Source organism: Nansenia antarctica (assembly GCF_963989245.1).
Source record: "Nansenia antarctica genome assembly, chromosome: 5".
NCBI lineage: Eukaryota > Metazoa > Chordata > Actinopteri > Argentiniformes > Microstomatidae > Nansenia > Nansenia antarctica.
In genome coordinates, this window is record NC_137690.1 from 15,044,233 (window position 1) to 15,070,565 (window position 26,333).

Consider the following 26,333-nt stretch of genomic DNA (forward strand, 5'->3'; position numbering starts at 1 on the left):
CTTCATTTAAGCACTCCTCACTTAACTTGAAGTTATCTTGAAGTTTCCCTTCATTTTCTTTGAACAGATGAAGAACTGAGAGTGGGAAGACAGGAAATACAATAACATACAACAGGACAACACATTTAAAAAATGTCCTGACATTTTAATGCAACTTCTCAGTTAAGCCACTGCAATTTCTAAATCAGTCAGACAAATATTTCCATCTTGTGTTGGAAACATGCATTACATTAGAAACCTCTTTAGGCAGGATCTTGTTCCTTGTTCTTGTATTCTTAGATTAATTTTTACATGTTCATATTTTACAAATATATATTTCAGTTAATAGTGATCTAATATACAATGATGTTCTATCTGAACACATAATTATCACAGAAAATAAAGAAATGACAAAAAAACATGTTCTTCCATGCAAAGCGTAAGAGATTTTGTTTTATTTTTCTAACAATATGGAAAGCACCTGCTGATATTATGGCACTTTTTTTTCTTTTCTTTTTTTAACAACAAAGTGTCTGTTGGGCACACACTAGATTTTTGGTATAAAAAAAAGACAAAAAAGAAGACCAAGGACACCAGTTGTTTTTAAAAAGAAGTCAGACGAACTTCAACAAAACCCAATCCAAAATCCAATCCAACCCTGTATCCTTCCTCCCTTCCTCCCTTCCTTCCTTCCTTGATTGACTTTCACCCATCTATGAATGTTTGGCATGGGATAATTCATATGAATGGAAAAAGTAAAGCAGGGATAAACAGATCCTGGATCTGGAGCAACTTCTTCTCTACTACACCAATGGTGACAGCATTATTGAAGTGTTTTGAAGGCCTTGACATCAACTACTATCAAGGCTCAAGCTGGGGCACTGAAGTGCAACGTTGCATCCAGTTTAAGAGTGACATCTTTTATATTACGGTAGGCCTACATGCACGATTTAAATTCAAATGAACAGAAAACAGTGCACTCATTCATGTGGCAAGAATACATAGCTAGTTCATTAATTCTGCCTGCGCTTGCATTGAAAAGTGAGCAATGGTGATAGCAAAGTTAGGGTGAGAGATGAGTGACTAAAAGAGTAAATCTCATGGCAGTGCAAATGGGCTGCGTTGTGTAAAAATACATGGTGAAAAAGGAATGCTTAGAAGTTACCCTTAGCCACAATTCTAGGATCAGATGAGTCTACATCCTAGTGTTGTACATCAACCACTCCATTGCCTAGGGACAAGGTTAGCCTATCCCCAATCCTGAGGGTGTGAAGACATACGACCCGGGATCAGTGGTCAGGGACAACTTCTACCTTCTCTGAAAGGGACATGGTCCAATGGTACAATATACCCTTTGTTAAGGAGGCATGGGCATGACATAACAGATGATGTGTAAGCAATCACCAACCTAACCTAATGTCAACTAATCCAACACCATCATGAAAAACTGTATACTTTACTGGCTGAGAAGTTCATCATTGTGGTTTCCTGGCACAGCCAGTTCTACACAAACTCAGGTTACCTGATATGTACAAGCATTAGCCATGGTGACTGTTCACACACAGCATCTCTTGGGCTTACAACAGCATGAAGTATCTTTTAAAGACCCGATTCCAAACCTATCACTCTTCCGTACTCCTAGACTCTTGCTGATAGGTATCCACTCCTTTCGGGTCAGGGGACGGTGTCAGTCAACAAAGACATTGGAATAGGGTCCCAATGGATGGGTTGGAATAAAACCAGCCCCTTAACCCCAATGTGGAAAATTCAAATGTCACAAGAAAAAAAAAAAAAGAGACCCGTCCAAACTTGGACTGTTCAGTTCAGTTCTGAAGCTGTTCAGTTCAGAGCCAGAGACCTGTTCCGGTTCAGAATGCCTTCCTCTCCAGTCGGTCCAGAATGGCCTGGATCCTCTGCACAGCATCTTTGCGGGCCTGCCTGACAACCTCCTGTCCCTGGGTCTCCACTGAGTCCAGCTCCAACAGCTCCTTAGTCAGCAGTTCCTCCAGGAAGCGATAACTCTTTTCAGTCTTTTTTCCCACAAACTCATCAACGTCCTCCTGGAGCATGAGCACCCGGATCATGACCTGTTGTACTTTGGCCAAGCTGGGGTTATCGCTCAGAAGCTGGGGCCCTATTGGAGCCTGGGACTGGGCTGGAGCTGGGGAAGGGGGTGGAGGCTCGCCCTGGGACGGCCTGGGCTCCTGCTGTCCCGCCCTCCCTGCTTTATTGTACATCTGGGGAGGTGAGCTGAAGTCCATTGGCTTTCCGTTGGGGGAAGGGGATGTCCTGGGTTTGGGTCCCACCTGTGGGGTGCGTTGGGGTCCGGTGTAGTGCTGGTCCTGAGGTGAGAAAATTAATCAACAGATTAGAGTACTGGGATGCAGCAGCTGCGACACTTGACAGACCAGGATAAACAGCCATAATATAATTTCAATTCACTATGGCGACTTATTCCACCCACGCTGTAGTTTCTTAACAAAGTTTCTTACACTGACTAATTTCTAAGGGGGAGCACTGTGGTCATATCTCAAAGGTTTGAAGCCAAAATCGAAGGAACTGTGGGTTTCTCTCACACACACACACACACACACACACACACACACACACACGCACACACGCACACACGCACACACGCACACACACACACACACACACCTTGGGTTCGTATGGTGGTGGGGCTCCAGTGCCGGTTCCAGGCCAGGCTGGGGGATGTTGGGGGCGGACGGGGTTCCCATAGTGGCTGTGTGGGGGCTGGGTCCCTGGCTGCCACTGCTGCGGCTGGGGGGAGGGCCCATATACACCAGAATGCCCCCAAGTCTCAGCCTGGGGCCTGGAATGAAGGTGCTGCCCAGTGGGGTACGTAGGGTTTGGAGGTAACGCGTGACCTCCCTCTGCATAGTGAGGATAAGATCCTGGAGGATATCCAGGACCCTAGGGCAAGAGACATTTTTAAAATTAGTTTTCAAAGGTAAACATGTTGTATCATATGAGGATACTGACTATCAAGTAACAGCCAAACTCCAACTTAAACATTTGAATGAACATACCCCTTGACAGTGTGGACCCGGGTAGTGATGATGTTGGTGTTGGGAGTGTGGTTGTCCAGAGCCCGCTGTGCTCTGTTCTGGTCCTGGACAGACCTGGCTGGGGTAGGAGCCTGGGGCCTGCCTGGTGGGCATCTGATCAGCACAGTAGAAAGGGTTGGATGGGTGGAAAGAACTAGCTGAATACTGTCCCGGCCCAGGATTGTAGACACCATGGCCATTTGGATAAGCTGCCATTGCCTGGAAAAGGAGATGGAGAAAGAGTGTATGAGTGTATGAGTGAGTAAGAGTGTATGAGTGTATGAGTGAGTGAGTGTGTGCGTGTGTGCGTGTGTGCGGGAGACTGTGTGTGTGAGAGAGTGTGAGTGAGCAAGTGTGTGATTTATCAGTTACCAAGTGTCAGGGAAAAGGTAAGTGAGTGCACTTAAGAGTCTTTAGATAAGGTCTGAATCTCCATATATAGGCTTGGCTTCTTAGAGGGCCTCGCTATGACATAACACGAAGCTGTACCTGGGGATTGTACTGTGGCTGCACCTCTGATCCCGGGGGATATGCATTAGCATAGTGCCCTGTGGAATGGGACTGAGGGTACCAGTAGTTTGAAGAGTAACCAGGATATTGTGAGGTGTCCTAGAAGCACAGACAACGAGGAAATACATTAGTATCATCTTGGTTTCATGACAATCTCAGCGGTTGACAGTTAATAAGCCTATAGCAGTTGGGACCCTGTGTTAGCTGACGAACTTGAGAACTCTGTAGCCAAGTCACAAAAACATTGTTTGGCAATGCGAAAAATAAAATACATTTGACAGTAATTGAGCGATCTTGGAAGTAGTTTCCTAGAGAAAATGTATCAAAGAAGCTATAGCAATGGCAACTGCCAGCCAGTCACTTCAGATGTCGTATCCAATCGTTTCCACATAGTCAAGGCCACTTCAGTCAACCGTTTGTGCTTGTGATGGTGGGACCAAATTGTACGAATATGTCAGCTTGTTTACAGTCCGATGAAACGTGCAAGAGGTTAACATCGTTATTACATAAGTAAGCAAGCAGCACCCAGACAGTACAGCTGACCGATAGATATAGCTAGCTACGTAAGCTTAGCTTTTCTAACGTATCATAAACGTCCATTATTACCAAAAGAAATACTTGAAATATCTACTAACTAAACAGACTGACTGAGACAGACCCTGCCTGGCCTGTGTGTGTGAGACACGGACAATCATATGTCAGCTAGCTAAGTGATCAGCGTTGGCTTGGCTAGCAGCTAACATTAGCTGATTAGCTGTACACGTTTACACACACACACACTTGACTACACACAACAAGCAAAACTGTGGATGTGCACGTGGGCTCTAAATGTACGTGATGGTACACCGTATGTCAATGAACTATACAGGACACTTACCATACCGTTGTTCCAGTTCACGTTATTATTTTCCGAGTAATTCGCAGGCCAGGCAGACTTGGGATTTGATTGCATTTGATGATGCATCACCCAGGCAGCGTCCCCAGCAGCAGCCGCAGCAGCACTCCTGTCATTCGCCATTATTATAATTTATAACATCAATATCTCTCTATCAAATCTAACGTTGAACTGTCTAGTCCTGACGGCTAATAAGCGTACTCTATTGAACTGCTCCAGTCCGTTGAAGGCTAAGATGGACAGTTTAGATTAGCTAAGTAAAGGAAATGTTTGAATGGCATTGTCCTTGCTCTGCACCTTTAATTTTTCGGACCTCCTTCTTTTTCCTTGCATTTTCTCCACGTGCGTCAGTGGAATGTCTGCCCTCTCGGCCAATGAGCGCTCGCCGTTCAGAGCCGATCCCATCGAATGCGTGTGGATTTTAACCAATCATGTTCATAGCTGTACAATCATTCATTAAAATAGTAGTCTGTTTTAGTTCGATTTAGGACCGCAGAAATGACAAAAAAAAAAGTATCTACATAGTACATTCATGTCCGTCTTGGAATTTTTTGAAGCATTATTTGATTTGTGGAACGTGCTCTATATTGGTGCCACAAAGAGACCTGTGTATTTAAAAATTTTAAAAAACGTTTGCCTTAATTGTAGGCAAATGTACAATAATATTACTCTACTTAGCTTTAGATAGATGTTGGAATAAAATACATATTCAAATTAAAATGTATTTTCAATGTGTCGTACCAACCTGTCAGCGGTACTTAAAGGGTGACAATTATCCAGGAAGTCGTTCCCTGCGTGCGTCGCTCCGCTTCCTGTCGAGAAACGATACATATTTTGAACGATTCATGGCTTTGATACCATAAAGATAGAGCAATTAGCTTCAATATTACCGCAAACATAGCTATACACGATCAAAATGAATTACATGCCAGGGACTGCGAGCCTCATCGATGATATCGACAGTAAGTTTGGATGTTAGGGTTGTGTATTGGGGCATTATTGTTAAGCAAGCCCACACCAACGTTTGAAAACAGTTCTGATCACACACAGGATGATGATAATAATGATATTAGGCTATTGTTGTCTACCTTCTTATATTGTCGCTATTCGTGATTCTCGAAGCGACCTTCCAAGGTCGCTTCGAGAATCACGAATAGCTACAATATAAGAAGGTAGACAATAGCCTAATATCATTATATGTAGATATGTATATGTATATGTATATGTATCAAGATCAAGATCAAGAACAACAACCAAAACTCACTGGGGGAGAATGAGTGGATACTGTGTAGCCACGTGCTATTGTTGAGCTGTAAACATTGTCTGATTTCTCTCGCACAGAAAAACACCTTGTCCTGCTCCGCGATGGAAGAACATTGATTGGGTATCTTAGAAGCATTGATCAGTTTGGTATGACACATTACCTGATATATATATATTTATTTTACAGCTAACTTTCAAACCAAACCTATGTTAACATGTAGTTTATCCAATAAACAAGTGTTATATTCATTCTTATTATCAAAGTATGGTTTGGAAATGCTGATGACCACCGTAACCCCCATAACCTAACTTTGAGGCTTTGTTTTATCTGCCTTTCAGCCAACCTAGTTTTCCATCAAACAGTTGAGCGCATCCATGTCGGCAAGAAATTTGGGGACATCCCCCGAGGAATATTCATCGTGAGGGGAGAAAATGTTGTTCTGCTTGGAGAGATAGTAAGTAGGCCTATTCATCTGTGCCACCCTGGTGTTTTTGATCAATAGAGTTATCCATTTGAGTGATTTCACTGTAACACACATTCAAGGCGGCTTCACTCAGTGTTGACCAATTTTCGTGATATGATAAGTAACCTTGCCTGAAGCTTGAAGACTAATGTTGGGCCCCAGTGCAGAGGCTTTAGCTCTATTGGTAAATGTGGTCTTGAGTCTGGGATTGATACAATGTCAGTTACATAGGTGCTTTAATCAGGTCACTCAGTTGATGATGTCTGTTCTCATCCAGGATGTGTACTGTATGTTTAATTGTGGCTTTTTTTTCTTTCTTTCTCCAGGACATGGATAAGCCATGTGACACAGTCTTACAGCAGGTATCCATAGAGGAGATACTAGAGGAGCAGCGGTCACAGCAGCAAGCCAAGCAAGAGACGGAGAAAGTCAAGATCCTGGCGCTAAAGGACAGAGGACTCTCCATCCCCAAAGCAGATAACCTTGATGAATACTGAAAACACTTTTGTTCCACTGTCCTCTGTTTTATTGGACTCTTCCGTTTTATGTCGAATGAGAGATTCTTTTGGAGAGGGGATGATGGAGTGATTTATATAGAAACAGCCCACCAAATAATGTACTGATTTCATTTTGATTACTGGTTTGAGAGAACATGATGGATTTCAGTTATCATTATGGCTGCTGTCTTGCAGGAATTGAGGGTAGGCCAAATAAAGCCGAGTTTGTCTGTGATGACAATGTAAAAACAAAAAAAGAATATCATTTTCTTATCTCAACACTTACTACTTTATCACTATTACAGTTATGTCTATGTTAAAGGTGGACTACTTTAAGTTGACTGTAAGCTCACCAAAACTAATGTTAAGATTTCTGTTCCATTAAAGTGATTTTTATTAGGGTACTGAGATACACTGAAGCTTTGCCTGGCTTTTTTACTTGCATGTCTTACCATGTGGATCATCAACCCTTTTCTTTGAATTGTGCACTTGTGAACTCCCTGTATGTATTTGAAAGCTATGTAACCATGGCACTAATCCAATGTTTATAATTAACTTGGGGTAGTGGACAAGTGCACATTTAAGGGGGGAAAATTGAAACTGCGAGGCACGGCTAGACTAGTGTCTGCCAAATGTCTATCTCTTTACCATTGCCTCTTTTCTCCGATTATTACTGACATTTCACTTGCTAGATACGGTCAATGACTGTGATTTTTTTGTCTGTCTTACATGTAACGATGAATTGAGAATCAAGGACCCCAATTGAAATAAGCCAGTGGCTTTCTTGGGTTTTTATCCTGTTAGTTGACCTTGTATGTAATATGTACTGTCATGTACCTACTTCTGCAAATCTTCTAATAAAGTTTTCAATCAATCAATCAATGAAAGGAGACCGGCAAAGGGCTACCCAAATAACTTTCTGGCGTCTTGAATTCCTTCAATGGCACCAGATGATGGCGCCAAACGTCCAACAATAAGGAACGTCCAAATACTGTACACTAGGTCCATGTTGTAGCTTACAGATAATGGCATGACATATACTTTTCTTTGAAATTAGTTTGTTTTAATCCCGTTGTTAAAATTCTAATCATGTTTGGGGGAAAAACAAACAGACTATCTGAAACATCCTTTTTTCTTTTATCATTACTGGTATATCCCTGAGATCTCTTTCATCTTCAATGTCCCCGCTTGGCATTGCATTGGGACTCGAGGGGGAGGCTTGGCATTGCATTGGGAGGGGGGAGGCTTGGCATTGCATTGGGAGGGGGGGGGGCTTGGCATTGCATTGGGAGGGGGGGGGGGGCTTGGCATTGCATTGGGAGGGGGGGGGGCTTGGCATTGCATTGGGAGGGGGGGGGGCTTGGCATTGCATTGGGAGGGGGGGAGGCTTGGCATTGCATTGGGAGGGGGGGGGGCTTGGCATTGCATTGGGAGGGGGGGGGGGGCTTGGCATTGCATTGGGAGGGGGGGGAGGCTTGGCATTGCATTGGGAGGGGGGGAGGCAGGAATGTTGTGCTATCAGATGTCTCTTCAGACACGCATTACTCTGTCAACGTACATACATACGTAGGACTCCATTCGAATACGCCCCTTTGAAACTGGATGTGTGTGCGTTGCGGTGGAATGGACTATTGGAACCGACAAAGTGAATCAGATTCCCGAATCCCCACTGCAAATTACTTAACCAACATAAGGCAGTGCATCTAGCCCCCTTCTTATTTGCCAGATCTCACAAAAATCTTGACCAGGAGGACTACGGGGAAAACGGCTTGGAGCCTCGCCAAAACGTTACAACCAAGAGAAAACCCAACCCTTTTTTGATTACGCACCGAGAGGGGGAGCACGTTGGTGTTCTAACAGAACACTTCACCAACTCCCCCCTCTGCTAAAGGTTGTTCTGTACCGTGCTACAGCCGTTGTCAGGAATGCGTTACTAAAGGATGTGGGTCTTGGCCTGTCTTGGGATGTATTGATGGCTCAACAGTATATCTTTCTTCTTTGATGGGATTCCGCGCCAAATGACGCTCGGAACATACAACGGTCTTTGGAATTGGAATGGAAATGCCCTCCCATCGCTGCGTTCAGAGATCACAACATGAACCATGCCTAGTTTATATTACAAAATGCTTTGATATCCTGTGTATAGACCCTGTACGAGTTTGAAATGAATATATTTCATTTGGATTCGGACTAGGAATAAACAAAAACAAAAAACTGTGATTCAGCCGTGAAGAGAGGTGTTGCTCTGTCTGCCGACGTTTGTAAGATCTCTAACCGAACATCAAATAGGATTTCTAATGGAGCTGGAGAATATAGTGGCCAACACTGTACTGCTAAAAGCGAGAGAGGGTAAGTTTTCACACCAGAGATCTCGGATTAGATCACTTAAAATGGAATGTAAACCATTTATTTACGCTCGATCAGAAGATTAGGGTTGAAATCCCGTTTTTTTCTGATGGCGAACGGACTATAGAGTGATGCAATCTCCTGGCACATTAGACGTCTTTTAAATGGTATTTCAGATGTCATCATGCTTTTACATTGCAATGATATGCAACATGTTTTATTGAACCTTTCCGATATTGCTTTCCCTTGGCCGAACTGCCTCATTTTTGTAAAACGCTCTCGGAATCACGCCTAGCCTCAGTTCAGGCCTATAGATTTGATCATCGTTTGACAGCTCCTATGTGTGGGTTTAAGGTTCTCCTAAGTGAAAAAACATAGCCTCCCACATCCGCCTGACGTTTCTCGAAGCAAACAACCAGTCTGATTTATGAATCTAGCGCCCCACGATGAAACAGTGTAACCATTCTTTCGCCACATTCTACATGTTCAGACAGTGTTGCAAGAAGCGGGGTCAACTCTCATCTGACAAGGATACGTACTGCAGCTGGGGTTATTAATATTACTATGATCAACGACGTGATCTGTGTTGAAATGGTCGTGGTGGTCCGTCACCATATCGTGACGTTAGAATTATAAGGTTCTATCTCCATTTTTGTCAAAATTTAGTTTTTTTTACATAATCTGATCCATTAGGTGTTTATTAATGCCTGTGTGGTGTTATTTTAAAAAATGTTGACATTTTGGAGTTAGTAATTCATAAATACAAAGGTTCCATCTCACATAATGGAATGTAAACACTTTGACGCTCAATATCTCTGAACTACCCTAAACGGAGATAGAACCTTATCATTCTAAGCTCACGATATGCAGCAAAATTGTACATGTACATTTATGTAAACAATTCAAGACCTAGTGAGAACACGGACTACACAGGTTTTAGGTTATCTTTATATATCCACTCTCTGCATTAGTTAATAATATATGTGCCTATTGCGCAGACCGTACAGAGGGTCAGAGGAAAACGTATTTGATGTTCAACCCTACAGTTTAGAATCCCTGAGTAGCCTACACAGAGATGTTAAAAACCTTATTTATTCTGTAGGTACAACGTTCATTCTTGTTATCTATTGAATTGAAACATATCTTCTGCTTTCATTACTATCATCACTTTGTGTGAATGCTATGTCACTGATTCTGTTTATGGCTATAACTGCCTTGGTGCTGCATGCCTCCAAGCAGTCGGTCTGTTAGGCCTACAGAAACCGGGAAGGCTGTGTTCCCCATTTTCAAAGAAACACACGCACACACACACACACACACACACACACACACACACACACACACACACACACACACACACACACACACTTTGATGTAGTCTAGTGTATGGTGTGTAGCCTAATGTGGCGACAGTCTCTGTGGAGTTACACAGTGACGCATGAGAAGGCTGTGTCCTTCTGGCTGCCTCAGCAGTTATCTCACAATAACAACACACTAATGGACGGGGTGGTTCACTGGTTCAGAGTTGGGAGGAGAGGAGAGGGAATCACAGGAATGGTACAGATGGGTAGCACTATAGAGTTAGGAGGGGTAGATACTTAGTAATAACATTCTCATGAACAGGGTCCTCTTCTTCGAGTTAGGATTTGGAAGAGTAGACTCTTTGTAAAGATATGGATGGAGAGAGAGCACTGGGCTATAGTTAGGAGGAGAAGAGTCTTTAGTAGACTAATGACACGGTTACTGTTAGGGTGTGTGACTAGGTCATAGTTTGGAGGAAAGAGCAGGGCTGGTTTGGCTGAATTAAACTCCATGAATTAATAAGAGGAGCTAATGACCCATGACGGGTCCTTCTTGTCCCGGCTGCTCCGTGGTTCTGACACATCCCCAGCACTGGCTGTGTAGGGGGAGAAAGGCTTTTTTATTTGGGTGTTAGTTGAGAATAAATGACTGCCTTCAGCCCAGCTGATAATGACGGGCTTAATTATTTGATGTTTTTTTTTACTTGTGAAGGAAGGAAACTTTGTAACAAGGGATTAACTGTCAATTCATATCTCATAAAGCATGTGTTACTGAGTATGTGTTATCTCGAGAAGGGCGTGTGTTACTGAGGTTAATATGTGCTTAGTTGTTCAGTTTCTTCTACAGTTTGAATTAGTATATAGTCCTTATCTGACAAAGCCCAGTGTCAAAGGTTGTGTGAATGCCAGCGAGAGTCTGGAGTGTGTTACAGAGGAGCTCCTGTCTGTCTGTGTGTATGTGTGTGCGTGTGTGTGTGTGTGTGTGTGTGTGTGTGTGTGTGTGTGTGTGTGTGTGTGTGTGTGTGTGTGTGTGTGTGTGTACAGCCATATATACAGGCTTATTTAAGGTCACAGACCAGTGGACAGAGAGAGAATGTGAATGGAGAAGAGGAACCGTGTTTATTCCTGTTTGTTTATGTGAGTGTGTCTTTAGCCAGAACTGAGCAGAGAGGCATGCATTCCCGGTCCAAACGCTCCAAGAGACACTGACAACAGGAAGGCCCAGTTTACACTCTGCTCCGCCTGTTTACGCCAGCGTCCTTACACTTCCGAAATCACTGAAATTCAGAAAATCTCAGCCAAGCAGAGAAATAAAAGGCCATCACTATCCCAGGCTTTCTGCCGAGCTGGCCATGGAAATAGAAAAAAGGACCTGTTCCAATTTGGAAAATACTTCCTTAACTGTCTTGGACCAATAACTGATCGAACATTAGATTGGATTGGAGGAAGCAAGACGTAACATGATTTACTAGCTTTGGCCAATCCAGGCATGCCATCTGTTTTTAAGGGTGCAATGTTCAGAGAGATGTGCAGAAAGACTTGGCTCTGGACAATAAATCCGAAAAAACATTATTCCTGTCCCATTCCCAACATTGATAGGACTGTGTCTTGTGGTCTAGGCTAAAACAGCATGTCACAGCACATCATATCGCAAACGTACTATCGTATGCATTGTTGCATGTGCAGTTTTGATAACAGATTGACAGCGTCATGGTCATCCAATCCCCATCTTCCCCTGGCATTATCATGTGTGTCTTTGTGTAGGATGCTGGAAGGATGATGCAGTGAAATCACACACCCTATAGGCTGCCAGGTCATCTCTGCTGTCACCAGACTAACAGCTTTTATTACCCGTTGTTAGCTTCAGAAGATGCTGACATGACATGCTGAACATATACATTGTAAAGGCACTATCTGTACATGTTCTCTGTCCATTGTGGAAATGTTACAAAATACACACCTGACCTGAAACAAAACAAACAGCAATGTGCCTTCCTGTTCCCTTTCTTTCCTCCAAAAACGGTTGGGGTGACGTGTTACAGATTGAGTTTTTAATTTAGTTTCAAACATTTGTAGAACAGAAGTATATAGAATTGTGACATGTCAGTGTTTTACAATGCATTTTATGCTGAAAAGTATTATATGTGTGTAGGGTAGGTATCTTCATTGCAGCTGAGGGTGTGTGTGTGTGTGTGTGTGTGTGTGTGTGTGTGTGTGTGTGTGTGAGAGAGAGAGAGCAGGGGCGGACAAATTCCTTCGTATGCATGTGTAACCTGAACTCGCATACGAAGAAAGCCTCTGACGAGAGTAACATCCTACAGTAGACCCAGAGCTTGTGACGCTGTCTGTGTGTGTGTGTGTGTGTGTGTGTGTGTGTGTGTGTGTGTGTGTTTGTGGGTGTGGGTGTGGGTGTGGGTGCGCCTGCGCACGCTTCCCCATTCACAACTCTCTTTGGCAGAAGTCGTGGAACCCAAGCTGAGCTAGAGAACGTCATCTCCTGTCTAAATGAAGCAGAGTAAAGGGAAAACTGTGTTGTTAGGATTGCAGACTTGTCGCTACAGAGCCGTAGCCTGGGTGCCAGCCTGAGAATTTCACTTTACCCCTCGGGAAGTTGGCTAACAAATCAAGCTAACACAACAGCATTGCTAGTTAACTGTGGAACATTTTAACTAGGCCAGTCTGAGGCAGTTACTGTACTGTGTCATGTTCAGCATCTATTCATCATTCCATTCATTCCATGATCCATTCATTCATTCTATCTATTCTAGAGTGAAGGGGAGACTGTTCAGTGAGGGGAAAACATGTTCTATAATGAAGGAAACACAAACATATTGGCTACTGGACTGGTAGTTTCCTCAGATAAGAGGACATGAACACAAAAATGATTCTCTTCATTTCCACAGAGGTGGTAAAGTCAGGAAAGACATGGTGAGAACACAGCAGCTGTCTCCAGTAAGGCCAACAGCTCTCTCGCTCTGCCCTAAGTTTCACCCCTAAACACACACACACACACACACACACACACACACACACACACACACCACATGTCCACAAACACAAAACAAAAGACAACCCCCGAGTTGTGATATGAAGCACAAATATGACTATAGTACAAAGGGGGGTACACAAAATATAAAGCGACAGGCTTTGTCAGGGTCTGGTCAAAAAGTTGTCAGGTAGGGCAATGTCATTTTTCAGTAAAAGAACTGTGTCATACATTAACATCTGAACATATTTGAAGAAGATGTGCTTATTTGAATGTTGGTACACCTCAAACCAAATAGCAGAGAAACATGCTCTGAATCAAAACACACGCAAAACAACTGGTGGTAGGCTAGCACTAAAATGGAACATCGCTACAAACATCTAACTGCATGTTTAGCACATCACAACATGTTGATAGAACATCAACATGCTAAAATCACACAACTGCACATAATTAGATGATCACACAGTCCTTGCTTTTGAACACGTCCTAAAACATACGTTGGTTTACAAGACAAGCCTTGTATCACTTACCCAGTAGCCTATGGCAGACGAGACAGTGAGTTTTACCAATTTACAAATTATATGTATTTAGTAATCCTAAAACTGTTGTTTGTTATATATCGAGTGGGCTCTTCAACACTTCAACTTTCGTAATATAAAAAAAAACGGAAAACACATACCGGTACTTAAAAAAAAGAAGCTTTTTGCTCATTTGCGCGAATTGAGAATTGCCGACATGCGTCCCTTTTCACCAGACCGTGTCACATGTTGCCAGGGAGGCTAAATCCAGTATACTCTTTTTGCTGTGTCATAGTCTGCCATTGCTCATTTGTTGACTTACTTGTGGTGAACGGTCGGTTATAGACTAGTGGATGTGCGTATTAGGGAAGAGAGAAGGAAAACATAATGTGTGTATTACTGAAACACCCTGAAGAATTTATTTTAACAATGTTGAAAAAGTAGGCCATTCATTAATTGGAGATGCCTGCTGGAAGGATTCGTCAGGATGAGGGGAAAACATTTTATGACAGTGGCTATTACTGTAAACGGGAGGGGGTTTTTCTTCCTAAAAGTAGACCTGCCAGGTCCTGCAGACTATAATGGTAATAAAAAAGGGGTAATATGGTATTTTTTCATTTGTCCAAAGAGACATGTCACTGTGTGGACTATGTGGGAATCATGCACCCAAGTCTGGTGTTGCAAGCACCATGAACCAACTGACATTAGACACTGAACATTGTAGCATTCTAGCACGGTAGCATTGATGTAATATCATGCTACAGGGGTGTACACTGTAGAGTAGGGGAGGCTGGTGGAGGTAGAAATCAGAGGACAGACACATGAATGCATGGAATGGAATAGGGAATGGTGTCATTTCTATCAGCACCAGCCTTCTCTGGTAGAGTATGTTGATGGTTCGCCCTCGCCCTCAAGCCTCTCTGAGGAGCCTTTGTTGCCAGGTGAGAAGAAAAAAAAATGCGGGTTGATCATATGATAGGCCTAGCACAGGTCTAAACAGGCAGGAGGAGTTGTGGTTAACACAAACACTGACATTATACTACGATGTATTCACGTGAGGTAGGCAGGGTATAGGCTGCATGTATTTGAATGGTTGCAGCCCATTTAACTATCTAAGCACTGTTGAAGCTGGACATGGTGCTGTAATTTCAGAGATACATCTGCGCGCACACATACACACACACACACACACACACGGATGGACGCATGCATGCACGCACACACACATACACACACACACACACACACACACACACACACACACACACACAGTGAGAGCCTAGAGTGTACTTTCCTCAGGGCTTCACCGAGAGGGCTGAGCCGTGACATAATGCTGTGGAGTTTTATTGGGGCGACAACTGGAGACCATTATGGGAGGGGAGAGAGTAAAACACTTCAGAGGAGACGAGGCTAGAGAGCAACCCGCCGTTTCCTTCCTGGGTGGCTCTGTTTGTTTGCCTGGAGACAGAGGACCAACACACAGAGAGAGAGAAAGCAGAGAAAGGGACAGTGGCGAGTTAGTAGAGGAAGAGAGATAGAGTGGAAGGATTGTTTTAGCTGTCTCTCACAAGTGGTTACAGAGGCGAGCACTCTCTGACATTCCCACCTGAACACTCACAAGCACACACACACACACACACACACACGCATCCTGGACATATGTCGTACCCTGTCATCAAAAGATTATTTGATTTGACAATGTACTGTATTCCGAAGTATACTGTACCAGGTGTCATCTTGAGACAATTGTTTAGTTTCTTTGCAAGATTATATGAATGCGTCTTGGTCATGTCTGTTGTTGAACCTCTAGACAAGTCCAATGAATATTTGATGTTTGGAAAGTGGATGACAATCAATATCTGCACTGCTGTCTATTGTCATCTTTGAGGAGAGTTTAGACTGTGTGCACTCTGGCTGTATACTACAAACACACACCACACAAACACACACACACGCAGTGCTCTGCACACATACTTTTGGAATGAGGATGAGGAATGATGACCATGTAGCAATCACAATTAGGGTAGAGGTTCACCCACAGACCTCTAAATGGTGCGAAATTTGGGCTGATTTCCCAGTTCCCAGGCCTTATCAGAACTCCCTTCTATTTAAAGAGAGTGGCGGGTTTCGTTAGTCTTGTTGTATATGGCCCAGCGCCATCAACGGTCATACACTACATAGCCCTGCACAGGACAGAGAGGAGAGAAGAGGGTTGTAGGTCACATAGCTATATGTATGAGAATGTCAGCATAACAACAGAGAGAGAGAGAGAGAGAGAGAGAGAGAGAGAGAGAGAAATGGCAAAAGAAGGTGCAGCACTATAGGGCCGGGACTTAGTCCAGACATTACTATTGTACCATATCTAATGTATTTCCAATTCAAATAACCTTATTATCCTGTCAGGGAACTGCTTGTGTGGCGTTTGGCCCTCAGCAACAATGACTTAGCAAGACATGCACATGTTTGGTTTAAACAGTGCATGAAAACCTTGTTTGTGAACGCTGCTCTCTTTGTTTAGATAAACACGACCATAATGATCTTTGTCTATTTATCAGGCAAGAGAGGAGAGGGGGGGTGAACTATTAGAGGGTGGGGGAGGAGAGGATAAGCATTCAGATGGAGGATGAAAGGGAATAGAGGGGGATGAGCAGGTATAGTAGGATGAGCGTGAGTAGGGAGGACAATAGGGTGTTTGGCTGCTGAGGGTGTGTGTGTGTGTGTGTGTGTGTGTGTGTGTGTGTGTGTGTGTGGGTACAGGGGGAAAGAAAGGAAATGGAGAACAGCTGTAGAGGAAACAGAGAGTCTAGAGAGGGGCAATGTAATCACTTTCACCCTATTTCCGGTGTGTGTGTGTGTGTGTGTGTGTGTGTGTGTGTGTGTGTGTATGTGTGTGCGTGCGTACGTGTGTACGTGGAGGTCTTTTTGATGTTCTGTGCTTTGTGTTTCGTTATTTTAGTCTTTGGGTGTCAGTTTGTCTTTTTATCTTACCAGTTGGACAGAATTGGTGCTATCCTGTTCAGCTAATCTTTGTGCATGGTTGCTATTGGAGGATTCACAATGCTTGATGACCGACCTCTTATAGGCTTATGGAATTGGTAAAAGCTGCACCTAACCACAGATCTACAACCAGATCTGACTCTGTATGAGAGGCAGGGACAAATCTCTTCCTAATGCCACTCTGCTCTCTCCCCTTGTAAGTTTATAGATGAATAGATACAACGTGTCACCCAATGTGCACCTCAGCTGTGTGCTGTGACAATGGGGCCTGGTTGGTTAATTCCAGCCCAGCGAGTGTGTGAGCTGCTTTGATGAGCATGGTTTTTTCACATTCCATATTTGGTTTATTAATAGAACAGGAAGGTTGTGGACACGCTCCCCCCCCCCCCCCCCTCTCTCTCTCACATACACACACACACACACACACACACAACACACATGACACAACACACAGATACATACACAAACGCACACACACACACACACACACTAAAGATTACCGTCACAGTTCAGGCACACTCACACACAACACCCACATGCAACCCCCCCCCCACCCCCACACACACACACACACACAGACACTGAAGACAACCGTCACAGTTCAGTGCCTTTGAGGTCACAGACCGGTTCGACCACCCCAGTCAGTCATCTGTCCTTGCCTGTGTTGTTAACACACAGCATCAAGCCTTCAGGCGAACCATCTATTTATAACCTCAACGTTTACAAGAACTTAGGACACGCATGAAGAGATTAAACCAGTTACACTTGTGTCATTGTGTACAGAATCAATTATTCTGTCCAAATGGCTACAACATGCACCACATGACATGCAGCAGTCATTCGTGAAATGTCGAAGAAGAATGTCGTCAACAACTTAAATCATTGCATATATACAATTGATCACTATGTACAGTTGGCCTGACTTTAGCTACAGATGAATATTACCTTTCACCAACTCAAACAGAGAGAGATTTTGTTGTCATTCTGCCAAGCTCAGTGTGAGCTTGCAGTAACATGTTAGCACGGGTGCCGTGTGTTGGACCGTCTTCGCTTTTAACATGTTTTTATCTTCTATGACTAATGTTTCATCTATGACCCCCACTAAGTAGTTTAGCATGTGACCAACGACACTCAGAAGAATAGTGTTGTGTGAATGGTGAGAGGCCTGTACGTCAGTAATGTTTGCTGAAAGCGCATTAACAGATGTTACAGCTGCCTGGAACATCCCATTATTATTGTGATGATGAAAAAGACATTGAAATGTCCTGCCCGCTACCAAGCTATAAAAGAGAGACAAACGATGACATCACAGCGGTGGAACTGGGTAACAAAGAGCCTCTTCCTCCAATAGTCCCCCTCTCCTGCTCAGGCCTGGGCAGTCCTGTTGTCTGCATCCTGTGGCACAAAGACTTCACCACGCGTGCGCACATGCACACACGCACGCAGACACACAGACACACACACAAACATACATACACAAGTCACATGCACATGCACACACACACACACACACACACACACATACATACACACACACACATACATACACATGTCACATGTGTGCGCACACACACACACATACACACGCACACACACACACACTCTCTCTCTTATACACACACTCACACACAAACACAGCACTAAACCACACATGGAAACGGTGTGACGTATTTCCACGTACTGTAAGTCCTGGAAGCCAAGTGTCTCAGTGTCTTTGTTTGAAGAGGATAGCGATCTCTTATCAGTAGGTGATTTGGTTAATGTCTTCTGGGGAGAAATGGAAATGCTGTTTGTTATTTGCCTCCATCACAGTGATGAGAGTCAACAATAGGATGTTTATAGTTAAGTTAAGTCCTCTGACCTACCTGATCATTCACCCCACCACTGGTTTTGTATAGGCAGGGATGGTAGCAGGTTGTAAAAGAAAAGGCTGACCTCAATGCAAATACTTTCCTAGGATGGGACAATCAGCCATGGAGAGAGAAGAAAGCATTGGACTGTACCTTACCATGTCATTTGCATTCTCATTGCGACATGGATTCGGATCACTGATCTGTCTTTGCAGTGCTGATCACATGTTAGCAGTTGAACGAAATGACTGATCGTAGCATGGGTCAGACAGATTTTCCTCAAGAAAATATTGCTATAATATGATAAACCTGCGGAGCATCTGTTGGGTTCAGATATCTGAAAATGGACCAGGTGTAGGGGCTAAGGCCAAAAATAAAACTAGGCCCATGGTTTAGTCATTTACACTTACATTTACATTTACGGCATTTAGCAGACGCCTTTTTCCAAAGTCACTTACAACAAATACATTTGTCTAAGTAAGTGAATCATCTAACCATCAGTCATGAAAATGTGGCCATTGGCAGTCATAATGGTAGAAGAAGGAAGAATTATGTTTTTTTTTGTCAGAGGTGTAGGGGCCAGTTCAAGAGTTTAAGAACATAAATTGAACCAGACCTTTGATTCAGGTAGTACGTTTTAGATAAGAATTATTCTCACGCTATGCTCCACCAGTTCCCTTATTATATAACGTTCACCTGCGGATGTGGGTTTCATAGTTTCAGACCTCTGACAGTCTGGAGAGAAGGATGTGGCTTTGTCGTGTAGCTTCCCAGCAGCAGTGTAGTGAGATGGTGGGGAAGTGCTTTGAGTTGACTGCTTTTGGGTGGAGCACAATCTGTCATTGCCACATAGGGAGAATACACCAGGTGCGTGTTCTCTCAATGGATGCAACAGATTTCTGTCTTTTTTGGTTTCCTGTGTATGTGTGTGTGTGTGTGTGTGTGTGTGTGTGTATGTATGTATGTATGTATGTATGTATGTATGTATGTATGTATGTATGTATGTGTGTGTGTGTGTGTGTGTGTGTGTGTGTGTGTGTGTGTGTGTCTAGCACTGTTACTGCTCGTGGTCCTACTGGCGAGTCCCAACAGATGCGTCTTGAGTCTGGTCTTGAATGTGTTGAGAGTATCCGCATCGGATGGCTGGTGGAAGGGAGTTCCACAGCGGTAGAGCTGGGTGTCGTCAGCATATGTGAGAGGGCCTGATGAAAAATGATGTGTCATACATTGAAATCTGAAAGAAGTTATGTGTATTTGAATGTTGATACATCCCAAACCAACAAACAGAAATTCACCCTCAACGTTTTCACAGACACTTTTCACAGGCAGTTAATGGGTGGGAACAATAGCTGGTTAACTCCACCCCCAACAACTCCCCAAGGAAAACCACTCCCCCATTACACTACCTGTCATCTGTCAGTGGGGTTATCAGCTACCCCTCAGGAAGCAAACTTGCAGGGCTGACATGTTTAAATTGCTAAATAATAATAATAATTCAAGATTCATGATTTTGTATTGCCATGTGTGCCAAAAGTTCCCACTATACAAGTACAAGAGAGTAAAATGGCTTCAGTTTCAGTCAACATTGCAGCAGCAAGAGAAAACGAATTGGCAATGGAAAGAATGACAAAAGGAAAAGATACATAAGGCAAGATACAATTGAGCAATACAATAATAGAGTAGTAAAAAAAATAATGTTGTGTCTGTGTGTATGCATTTATCATAATAGTCCATAATGCATCTAGTGGGACTTTGGTTAAGTTTGGTTGAGTCCCATCCCATCCCATCAAAGCTGTAATAAAAATAGAAGACATTTAAATGATTGCCACTGTTACCAACACACAATTTTTTACAAAATACTCATATGTTCTTAAAATAGAACTGCTAATTAGATTAGATTAAATGAAACTTTATTGTCATTGCAGAGTACAAGTACTATACACAACAAACTTGTACAACAACAACAACAACAACAACTATACAACAGTTTAGCATCCAACCAAAAGTGCAAATAGTGATATAAGAACATGATATAAATAAAACAAGAATGGTAGTGATAAATAACTATGCAATATACAGTGTGCAGAGGTAGTATTGTAAATATCAATTTAGAGGTATATACAGTTATGAGCTATATACAGTTATGGGCTATGTACAGTTAGGTAGCTTGTACAGTGAGGTAGTTTATGTACAGTATCTAATGTGCAGAAGTATAAAAGAAGCTATATCAGAAAACATGTTCAATGTGCAATATACAGTATGTGCAAAGGTAGTATTGTAAACATCAGTAGTGCAAAGGTTAGAGTGATCACATTAACCAGGGATGTGCAGCCATCATAGTATTGTAGTAATCATAGTAATACAATGACAAATACCTAAAGTGCTGGTGACTCTCATCAAGGTCTAATCTCTCAGAACCTCTCACCTTGTCTTTCTGTAAGACAAATTTCAGGTCAGAGGTATTTCAATAATGTGGGCTTGCATGCTTTCCACTCATAGACTCTTATGAATAGTGTACTGCACTTGTTGAAGTCATATACACATACTGCACATAGTAGTGAAATAATCAGTATTATTCTACAGCAAATCTACAAATCAGCACCATTCCAGCATGCAGCATCCATCAAGCTGCTAAATATGAGTGATGTGCAGTTCTTGAATGAATCATTATTTTTGATTCCACATAACATTACCGTTCATTACAAAAGCATTTATATTTTCTATCTCTAACAAAGCTAGCGATAGCTAACAAGCTAACACCTGTTTGGCTAGGCTTGTAAACACAGACACACACACACACACACACACACACACACACACACACAATAACTTGTGTATGTTTGTACACAACACATAAAACCTATATCAGCTCTCTAACAGAGCTAGCTAGCTAGCTAACAAGCTAAGACCTGGGGGGTATTCCACGAAGCTCGATAAAGTTCTAAGCCTCGATAAAGTTCTAAGCCTCGAAAATGTTAGCTTGCGTTCGGTGCCATCAATGTGGCTCAAATAATTCGCTGCTTGGTTGAGCTCCTTCTGAGTCAGATATAATTAGCCTGGTCGCGAGATATAATTAGCCTGGAAGTTCCCACTTCACACGAGATAGATAGATTAGATAGTTTGACTGTGTGATAGATAGATAATTTGATAATTTGAAAGTGTGATCGATCGATAGATAGTTTGATTGTGTGATAGATAACTAGATATTTTGAAAGTGTGATAGATAGATAGATAGATCGATGGATACATAAATTAAAAAGTGTAAAAAATAAAATAAAATGAATAGGTATGTCTATCAACTTGCATTGCTGTTATCACAGCGGTCTGGTTGGCGCAGTGGTTAAGGCAGCTGGTTGGAGTCCCAAAGGTTGCGAGTTCGAGACTTGACTAAGTCATTTATTATTTTATTTTTTTACATTTAACCGAAGATTTCATGCAAAGGCTTCAAACACCATTGTAATCGTGTCAGTTCTTGTAAATTAGCCTGCACCATAATTTTAGATTAGATTCAGACAACAAAATTGCAGTAAAAAGTGTGTCGGAAGAGGGATTCGAACCACGTCTAAAAATGATGAATAAATCCTGTGGCAGCGGTCGATACCACTAGGCCATTGTGGCGATATGACGATTTGTAGCCTGCTGCTGATATCACCACAGTAGTAATATTCATTTATTAAAATATGAACATATAACAATAACTGGGGCTAGTATGACCTACGCATTTAATCGGTCAGCAATTTCTTGCCAAACCATTTCCCTCGCCTTGTTAATTGCGGCAGTATTGCACTATTTTACATCTTATTTTTCCGTCTTCATAAAGATCAATAATTCGGGAATGCTGCGCAAATGTAGTACGCCTGCAGAGTGGAGTATCTTCATTTCGACAGATCGACTCTTCTGGGCTCTTTATGTCTGCGTGCACGCGCCCATATCGAAGATTTGTAAGCCTGTCTTCTGTGAACACTCATCACACAAGGCTGATCCTCGTTCGAGGAATCACCTGAGGCTTGAATTCCAATCTCGAGTTGCCTGAGCGCCGCATTTATTTATATCGCCGCTATACTGATCCACCTTTAGTGGAATGGCCCCCTGCTTGGCTAGCCTTGTAAACACATACACACACACACACACATAATAATAATAATAATACATTTTATTTATAAAAGCACTTTACATATAAAATCTCAGAGTGCTACAACACAGTAAGATAAAGCAAAAAACATTCAATTAAAAGGCTAAAAAAAGGCTCTATTAAAAAGGTGAGTTTTATAACTTGTGTACATTCATACACAACACACAAAACCACCGTCAGCTCTAACAAAGCTAGATAGCTAGCTAACAAGCTAACACCTGCTTGGCTAGCCTAGAAGACATACACACAGCTTAGTAAATAAGCTTAATAAAATAATAAATAGCTCACACTTACCAAAAACAAAGCAGAAGATATGTCGACAGACCACAGTCCCGTGAATAGTATGTTGATCGACAAAACTTTCCTTGTGGATAAAGTCATTGATGGCAGTGTCCGTCTTCAACAAACAGACACACACGTATGGCTATTTATGAGGATGTGGGTTGGGTGAAACGAAGGGGACGCCCCCCCAGACAAATACGAATACTACTCCCCACCCAAAGTGTAGGTATTTAGTGAATGTAAAACTGTTGGTTATGATATTGAGTGGGTTCTTCATCGGTTATATTTTCGTACTATGCAAAAAAAAAGAGAGACTTGTTTCGCTTGATTGCGAGGTTTCACAATTCCCGACATGTGGACCTTTTCACCAAGCCGTGACACATATGTGTGGAATTTGAGTCTGTGTTTCCGAATGATTTTGCCACATGGGAGGAGGTAGATGGTGAACAGTAGTGGGCCGAGAACGGAGCCTTGAGGGACACCTTGTCTCACTTGTGCTGGGGTGGATCTGGCTGCCCCAAGGCAAACGTACTGCCACTTGTTGGACAGGTATGATTTTAACAAGGCCAGGGGTGTTCCAGTGATGCCGGGGGTCACTCAAGTCGGTCCAGGAGGATGGTGTGTGCGATAATGTTCATTTTAAAAGCAAGGCATTTGAAAGATGTCACAACAGCGATGGGGACTGCCTTTACCTTAAAACAGGCACAGTGGAGAACAGCAAGCCCCCCACCTAGACCCACAGCATGGGGCTGTTGCAGGTAGGTGAAGCCAGGTGGAATGGCCTGGTTGAGAATCAAAAACTCATTGTGTTGAAGCCAGGTTTCAGTGAGGCACAGGAAGTCATGTTGACACTTGTTGTTAAGGGAACGAGTATTGAAGAGAGCAAACCTAGCCATTTGAGGAGGGGGAGAGATGGAGAGCCTACTGCTAGTGTCATGTTTTAGGGAGTGTTTGTTTAGCAGTCCAGGCCTGCTGTAGTGACCAGGACAGATGGAAATAACCATACAAGGTAACTGATTTAATTGATCTTGTTCTATTGGCATGGGTGCTGTGATTACATTGTGGGGGCGTGGACTTTCTCAGTCAGCTATGACAGTGTTTTGGATGACAAAGTTCATGTTTGCAGAGAGGAAGAGTGCACCAGTGCGGATAGGATGGAGACCATCTCTCTTATAGTACTTGCTGCAGTTCCAGAAGAGGTCAACATTTTCAATAAAGTGGATTTCACGGGTTGTGCCCTCTGCTTTGAGCCAGTTGTGAAGAGAGAGAAGCCTGGTAAAGAGGCCATAACCACTTCCCAGGTGGGATTGGACCAGACACTAGGATTATTTTACCTGTGGACAGGAGTGTAGCTAGGAGCTGTCTGAAATCCTCCTTTAACATTTCAGACTGCTTCTTGCAGATGTCATTCGACCCAATGTGTACAATGAGTCTTGTGCACTCCAGGTGGAGTTGTAGTGCTGTGGGTAACTGTTCCAGGATGTCTGTCACACAGGCTCCAGGGAAACAGTAGGTGTGGCCCCTCCTCACTCTGATAGCCCTCACAATGGAGCTCCGGAGGCCAATGGTCAATGGGGGAGGGTGGTCAGGCTGAGATGAACCAGGTGGATTGCGGGATCTGTGGGATCGGCTGGACTGAGGATGCTGGGATCTGGTTGTGAATGGGGCGGAAGTGGAATGGAGTGTGCGAGCAGGCGAGTGTTGAAGTGTCAGAGCAGACGAGTGTTGTGGCGAGGCAGCGACATCTGACTTGCGATGGGGGATCCCTGCCAGCTCATGGCAAGGAAGACTTCCAGAGGGTCTCTTCATTCCTCCCTCAGGAACTTAAGTACTGCTAGCCACCAGTGGTGAATAAGTTGCAGTGTCAGCAGGCGCCATGGTCGGAAGGAGGTCCTGATCCAGTTGGGTGAGGCAGGCCCGACATGGTGACCCTTGTGACCACGAACCACCACCTCGGCCCAGGATGTCTGATGGTTAGGTGTTGAGCAGGTTAGGTGTTGAGCCGTGGACAAATGGAGGGGTCCCAGAGAACTGTGTCCTGGATGGCTGCACTGAAAGTGTTTTGTTTGGTCTGCCCACAAGCCTAGTCTATGAAGTCTATGAAGCTGTTCAAAAGAGAGTCTTTCTTCGGCAATTCATCTGACATTCGTCGAACATCCTCCTTAAGGTCGGTGATTTTACTGTTTGTTTTCTGGAGTAGTACACAGTCCTTACAGGGTGTAGTTGGCATAGTATGTTTGACTCGGTTGAAAGAGCTGTTTCTGTTGTTTATCTGCTTCAGACAGCTTTCCTCTGCTGTCATCTCTGTACTCCTCACTTCCTCTATGTCAGGTAGTAGGGAGCTAGCAGGTAGTAGGGAGCTAGCAAGTAGCAGGGAGCTAGCAGATAGTAAGGAGCTAGCAAGTAGCAGGGAGCTAGCAGATAGTAAGGAGCTAGCGGGTAGTAGGGAGCTAGCAGGTAGTAGGAAGATAGCGGGTAGTAGAGAGCTAGCAAGGTAGTAGGGAGCCAGCAGGTAGTAGGGAGCTAGGGGGCCCACCCGCTGTGCCGACGGACCACGATGCCGATGGACCACGATGCCGACAGTTTATTAGCGGATTTCTGCGAGAGCTGACAAGACGGTACATGTGGGAAAACTAGGGTTAGGGTTAGGTGCTAGGGTGCTACAGTTAAGGTTAGGGGTAGGGTTAGGGATAGGATTAGGGTTAGGGTTAGACATGCCAGCATGTACCAAGTCGACGTAGCACCTAACCCTAACCGTAGTTTTCCCACATGTACCGTCTTCCTACATGCAGGGCCGTTTGGGAGATATGCGAGGCCCTGTGTGAAGTCAGATTTGCGAGGCCTTTTATAATGATGTAGGCAACTATTATAACCGCGCGACACGCACGCACCGATATATTGCAAGAAATGCGCTCACATGCTGTGCTGATAGACAATAGAATATCTACTTATTTAGATAGTTTACAACCATGTTTGTTTCATTTCAAACCTTTTATACTCGTAAAGGATTAGGATTTAGGATAAAGCAGTCATCATACCCAACATTAAATACGCACAAGCCATTATTGACATGAATAGAGATGTTACTCACCACCATGTAGGCCTATCCTTTATGTTGAAAAGCTTACAGCAAAAGCAAAAAGACATGTCCCGTTTTTGAGAGTACACAAGCCACTTTCTTTCTATTTTTTCCCCATTTGGTAGTTTTCGGAGAAATAAAGTTTCACTAAAGTTTCTGTTCT

General features: G+C 43.3%; 3 protein-coding genes across 3 annotated transcripts in view; 2 read left to right on the forward strand and 1 right to left on the reverse strand.

Annotated features, from left to right (window-relative positions):
• Positions 1 to 1,664: 1,664 nt before the first annotated feature.
• Positions 1,665 to 4,575, reverse strand: bag4 (BCL2 associated athanogene 4; the record flags this gene model as incomplete). Its single annotated transcript, XM_080532254.1, has 5 exons — positions 1,665 to 2,321; positions 2,638 to 2,913; positions 3,030 to 3,266; positions 3,537 to 3,656; positions 4,435 to 4,575. 5 exons carry the CDS (start codon positions 4,573 to 4,575, stop codon positions 1,848 to 1,850), a joined length of 1,248 nt encoding a protein of 415 aa, XP_080388380.1. The 3' UTR covers positions 1,665 to 1,847.
• Positions 4,576 to 5,271: 696 nt separating this feature from the next.
• Positions 5,272 to 7,517, forward strand: lsm1 (LSM1, U6 small nuclear RNA associated). Its single transcript, XM_080530953.1, has 4 exons — positions 5,272 to 5,414; positions 5,794 to 5,862; positions 6,055 to 6,170; positions 6,506 to 7,517. The coding sequence occupies exons 1-4, from the start codon at positions 5,369 to 5,371 to the stop codon at positions 6,674 to 6,676; spliced, it is 402 nt and encodes a 133-aa protein (XP_080387079.1). The 5' UTR covers positions 5,272 to 5,368; the 3' UTR covers positions 6,677 to 7,517.
• A 1,170-nt stretch (positions 7,518 to 8,687) lies between these two features.
• Positions 8,688 to 26,333, forward strand: part of grk5l (G protein-coupled receptor kinase 5 like) — a 33,540-nt gene continuing 15,894 nt past the window's right edge. Inside the window, exon 1 of the mRNA XM_080532510.1 lies at positions 8,688 to 9,025. Coding sequence (XP_080388636.1) covers positions 8,974 to 9,025 — 52 coding nt within the window. The 5' untranslated portion in view covers positions 8,688 to 8,973. The remainder of the gene's footprint in view (positions 9,026 to 26,333) is intronic.